This window comes from Thermobia domestica, chromosome 3 (genome assembly GCF_964235325.1).
Source record: "Thermobia domestica chromosome 3, izTheDome1.hap1.1, whole genome shotgun sequence".
Lineage (NCBI taxonomy): Eukaryota > Metazoa > Arthropoda > Insecta > Zygentoma > Lepismatidae > Thermobia > Thermobia domestica.
In genome coordinates this window covers 38,590,742-38,596,741 of record NC_137456.1, presented here as the reverse complement: position 1 = coordinate 38,596,741, position 6,000 = coordinate 38,590,742, and the positions used below count along the sequence as shown (strand labels likewise).

General features: G+C 36.2%; 1 protein-coding gene across 1 annotated transcript in view; it reads left to right on the top strand.

The window, feature by feature from the left end:
* The first annotated feature begins 1,332 nt into the window (after nucleotides 1–1,332).
* LOC145680298 (uncharacterized) overlaps nucleotides 1,333–6,000 on the top strand; it is a 505,146-nt gene continuing 500,478 nt past the window's right edge. The window contains exon 1 of the mRNA XM_081750660.1: nucleotides 1,333–3,103. Within this exon, the coding sequence (XP_081606786.1) occupies nucleotides 2,020–3,103 (1,084 nt within the window). The 5' untranslated portion in view covers nucleotides 1,333–2,019. The remainder of the gene's footprint in view (nucleotides 3,104–6,000) is intronic.

The following is a 6,000-nucleotide window of genomic DNA, read 5'->3' as shown; positions in this document are numbered from 1 at the left end:
TCTTCGACCGAATCCTCACCGGAAATCGAACCCGGGAGCGCTCGCACCAAAGGCGAGAGCATTAGAGACCACCCTTCGCAGAGCCAGCACATTTTCCCCAGTAGAAATACTATATTAGTCTTGTTTATATCGTGATTAATAATAGTGTTTGTATAATAATAGGCAATATCATCATTAATGTTATTATAAGTACTCTGTCATCACTTGTAGGTCACTTGCCACAGGTTGAGAACCTTTCATGCACTATGATGAACCTCATTAACGTGATGAATCTAATTAATCTTCTTTTTCATGTAAGATGTGCTGTTCTTAATATAGTCTTCGAGTTGCAATATTTTCCTTCTCCTTCTTCTCTTACCTTCTACCATACCTTTATCACATCTCTAATAATACAACTTATTCTCAAATAATAATCGATCAGTTTCTATTGCTATTTTAGTTTTAAAACTATCTTTTATAATGCTTTTCACTCTTCATTTTTTTCCCCTAATACTTTTTCATTGATTTTTCGTTCTATCAAGCTAATTTTCTCTATAGAAGAATATGCAAATATTGTGTGCTCTGAGCAGAAAATGATGATAACATTTAAATTACCATAGATTTTCCTTATCAATATTCAGAAATATTGCTGTCCTCCCCCCTCTACTTTGATCACTGAAGGCAAACGATTAATTAAGGTGTCCCCCAATTAGTTTAAGCTTGAACGCTTGCACTTTTAATCTAGGACTTCTCTGAGTTAGGATATACGTAATAAGTAATGTTATTAAGCATTGTAGCCTATTTAGTTTAAAGAGAAAAAAAAGCAAATGAAAAAAAATATACAAAAGAATCTCGTGAAGAAAAAAAGACAATAGCTTTTTGATGCGGAGAATGGACTTTGGTTTAAATAGAGTTGTTTTCATTCGTATGCATGGATATGTGCACGCTATTAATTTGCTGCAGAGACAATGGTTTGGAAAAAGAAATTAAAAGAAACAAAAAAAAAAAAATCTAAAAGGCCAAAGAATCATGCACACGCATTTTCTTCCCGCCCATGTAAAAGTTGCTTTTTAATGCATGTTTTACCTTTATTATTCTTTAGAGCCCCTTTGTTTCCCTGTGTATGTATAGAGGTCTTCTTTTTTTCTGTTCTTTACTCTTTTACCGTATTTCATGCTTGTATACGAGTACATAACGCTGATTATTAAACAGGTGATCTGTAAAAATATCGATCAGCATGCAGTATTGTGGAAATTTGGCAACAGTGCGCGCGCTCGGTTGCGCAGTATAGAGAATGCGCAGGATAAGCTTGATATCGACGATTCTCCTGTGTATCGTGTGGAAAAGCAGCTAGCTCCCTCTATGTCCTCGTTCCACGCTCCCCCCTCCTGACAGGACTAGTCGCTGCTGGTCGGTAAGCGAGTGTTGTGCTGTGTTGTGTGCGAGAAGTGAGTGAAGTTGAGTGTTGGGCGATTCGCGCAGGGGGAACGAACTGTGACAAGTGGTGCGTTCTCGTTCGCTATCGTACCCTAACCCTCGCGAAGGAAGAAAACATTTATGTAGCCAACAAAACGGAACACTGCTTTAGCTACTAACAACACGCACTGAGGACGTAGTAATTGATGTGATATGAACGAAAGCCGTATCTCATTCTTTTTATCTACTTTTCAATAATAATAATAAAAATCCCATGTGCCTCGTTCACTACGATGAAATAATTACCTGTATCTGTCATTTGTGTTTTTAAGTTTGTCCCCTTCCGGTTGCCTGCTAATGTGGTTTCTCAAGTGAATTTTCAACTATTTTTTAAAAAATACAGTGTTTTCGGTGATTTTTCTCCCTTTTTTCCTTGTTATTGTGTGCGGTTCTGAATTTTTAGTTTTACAACTATCAATGAAGAAAGTGTCTTGATAGTGAGCTAAAATAAAAACATTTAAAACAAAATCCAAGAATAATGCGTGTGGATCTTGATTGAAGAAATCGCTATTATTCAAAGAGGAAAAAATAAAATATTTTTTGGAAAAATTATAATTTAATAAAATGTCAATTTCGGCGCAAGGTGTTGTAGAGCGGGCAAGTGCTGAATTGTCCAAAAGAATCAATGGTCTTGGTTTGCGAAACAAGCACCGAGATAAGGAGAATGGTAATGATGGAAGGTCAGGAATGGGTAAAGCCAGTGTAATGGAAAGAGTGACCAATGTTTTCTGTGGTGGAGGCGTTGCAGGCAGCGGTGGAAATGGTAGTGTGATGGGAACAGTGGCTGGGAAGAATGGTTTACCAATGGGGAAAACTGATAAAGTTAGTCCACCGGAAAAGCCAACTAGGTATTTGGTCGGCAAAATGAAATCAGCTGCTGCAATGAACGGTGCTGGAAGCCGGAAAGTTGCGGCAGCGGCGCCCACAGTGAGTTCAGCTCTAGCAGCCGTTCTTCGGCCGGGTTTAACCTGGGATGAGCTTATGATGGACGAGAAGTTTCTCTCGAAGTTTTTCCTTTATTTTACACCCCATGAAAGACGTACTTTAGCTCAGGTGTGCAGTAGGTGGCGTGACATACTATACCAGCCGCGGTTCTGGTCAGGACTTATTCCAGTTTTGCATTGCCGGGAACTTAGAGGCAAAAGCGCTGAAGGTACCACAGAACTGCGTAGACGATTTTATCAATCTCTACACCGTCGCGGGTTTGACACCGTGTCTCTAATGGGTGCCAGCGATGAGGACATTTTTGATTTTATCAACAACTACCCTCATTCTTCTAAGCACGTCCATTCTATAAGCCTTCGGTGCTCGAATGTGAGTGACAAAGGTCTTGAAACTCTTCTGGACCACCTCCAGTGCCTGTTTGAGCTGGAGCTAAGTAGCTGTAATGAAGTGAGTGAGGCAGGGCTCTGGGCGTGCCTCACCCCACGGATTGTGTCCCTAACCATCACAGACTGCATCAACATTGCGGATGAGGCTGTGGGGGCCATTGCCCAGTTACTCCCGTCGCTGTATGAGTTTAATTTGCAAGCTTATCATGTGACGGACACTGCTTTGGGATACTTCAGCCCCAAACAGAGTAATACCCTAAGCATTCTTCGGCTACAATCTTGTTGGGAGCTCACCAATCATGGCATCGTCAATATCGGTAAGCAAGCATTTATTTCTTTTCAGATAATCTGTGTCTTCTTCCTTTTCAGTGCAATAGACTTTCGATTACCTGTCACTCACAGGACCGAATTACGATCGGAAGGTAAAAATAAATAAATAAATAAAGACATTTTAGGGAAAAATGTAAAAATACGAAACATGAGAATTTCGTTAAATATGTTGAGTTGTCTTGTCATAACATATAGTCAACGTACAATATTTGCATTTTAAGTAAAACAACATATAACTCAATCTTACTATGGTGCTTACTTTAATAGAAGAAACACTTGGCAGCAATGAAGACGCATATATACAAATTCTGAACGAAGGACACAGTTAGGCCAAAGAAAAGAAAAAAGAAAGAAAGAAAAGAAACCTATGTGAGACAAAATATGAGCTTTCAACAGGCTATTGCGAGCATTTAATATCAACGAATCACATTCTGTAAAAGAAGAACCCCTACAACATGTTCTTGATTAATTCCAGAGATTTTTCTCATAATTTTTCAGAACATAATCAAAAACTTTAAAATCTTATCGCGAGGATAAGTACTTGCATACAATCACCGCAACGGTTGTTTATACCAAGGAGACAATATAATCAAGAAACAGATATGACAAAGTTATCTGTAGTGAACGATACTTTTATTTTACCATTAAATTAGAATTTTGAAACAATTATCCCCGATTTTTGGATCAAAAGATCCAATATATTTCAGTCAAAAATTTTCTGGTAGGCCTTGTATTTGGGAAACTACAGATAGTGTAGCCAAACCTAAACTATCACTTAACTCAGTATGATATGCTTATTTCGTAAATTAAAAAAAAAAAAAAAAAACTCGATTTAGGGGCCGTTCAAAAATTCTGTGGCCCCTGATTCAAAAACTAATTATTGGCCAAGATCGCAATCTTTTGACCCATTTTTGGGGATTATTCCTAAAATTATTGTTTTGAATTTCTAATGTGCGTATAGTTACGTAAATAATGGCGTTCCATTGTTTCAATTGCATATCAATAGAAACAAAATACATATAATTATACACACTTTTTTTTAAAAAAAAAGAAAGAGAAATGTTATTAAGGAAACATATGCTAAAGATCATGTGGTCGTTATGTTAAACTTCAAATTGTAAATGACGTACTAAAAGCCTAATTTATTTTTACTGTGGTACTACATAATTTTAATACATTGATGAATAATTTCGAATTATTTTCTGCACAGTATAAAAATTACAGTATTTTCAAGATTAATTATGTGTATGTCTCATGTTAGGCCAGTGGTTTCCAGAAGTTTGGTTCATTTTATCTTTAGCACTGGTGATTCCACGGGGGAGGGCGGTGGGGATAATTGCCCTCTGAAAGATACATTTTTATACCACTATATATAAATTACTGCATTACTTTAAACTGATTTAATGTAAAACTCCAATATTTCATGCCTACATTAATCGTCCAAGAGGCGCTCCGCTAGCGTTTCTTAGTGTGTCAAGAATTTTCCGTTGACACTGGCCACCAAAGACAGTAATCTAAGCTAAGCTCTATTGACGTTCTAACATCGAGTGCCCCTTAAACCAATCGTAAACCACAGTTTGAGTACCACTGTATTAAGCAATGGATAATGAATACTCATTTGTAATAAAACTCAGAATCACGCGTACTAGAAGTTAGATTACAACTATCTAAGAGTACATGCCTCTTCCTAATTAAACATTTCGATGGTATGAATATATATATATATATATATATATTTATTAGGATTACTCAAGAGGGAATCCTTTTATGTCCGTTACCCCTGATACGACTTTCGAACAGTGATTTTATAAAATACATTAAAAATATGAAAATAATTTTTGGTTTGTTAAAATGAAAAAAATGAGAGTAAGACTAAAAACTTTGGGTTATAATGGATTATAGGGAAGCACTTTCTTTACATCCATGAAAAACTTCAGCACTCAATCTTAGGAAGAGTGCCTAATGCTTTTAGCTTCAAATCTATTTCTTCATTTAATTCCTTACTTCTTATTAAAGCACTGCTTTTTGAGTTTTTATTTTATTAAATTATAAAGAGAATTGTTTACTTACGCTATTGACTAGTTTCATAAAGTCGAAAGTGTTGAAATTTGAACGAAAACAAGAAAAGGAATGCTTTCAAGTTTGTTTTAAGACGCAGATTGCTCTCTTCAGAATGTTTTTGTGCAGACATTTTTTGTTTCTTAAGTTGCAAATAGTAAAATCTAACTGGAGGATGGAAAATTTCGGGGGGATGATAAATTTGAGGGTATAAGCACACCTGGACAAGTCGATGGTTTGTTGCAGTAAATTCATCACTTTTGAGCTACATAAATAGATAGATGTGTACGTCGCTCTTATAGTTTAATACCTATATTCCATTTAATGTAAGTACACAGTAGCAAATAATTCACGTTCATTGTACGAATATCGTTTTCTAGTCTGATGGATGCTGCCTCTAAACTTTAAAAAAATATCATTATATTTGTTTATTTTTCCCGTTACCCTAAAAAGTGTGACAAAATGGTGGCGTTAGAATAGCACTTCTTCTCAAGTTATGATGTACAGTTGTCATTTTTCTTTCCGGATACTCTAGTAACGATGACGCTACAACCTTCATCACCCCACTTTTGTCACTCTTCTGAAGCAGGATCATTCACAAGAGCCTCGTATCAACATACCCGCATTATATGGCTTGGTGAAAAAAATAAAATAAAAAATGGGTTTTGGTTTCGGCAATATATTATAATATTTAGAACAGTGGTTGCAGTTATGTACAGAAAAATTGGATAAAAGTTTCAGATGTATCCAGTATAGGTGTAATACTGTGAAACGTTGAACTAAGAGGTTGTGATTTCATTTAATTATTACATTGGTGTTATCAAAA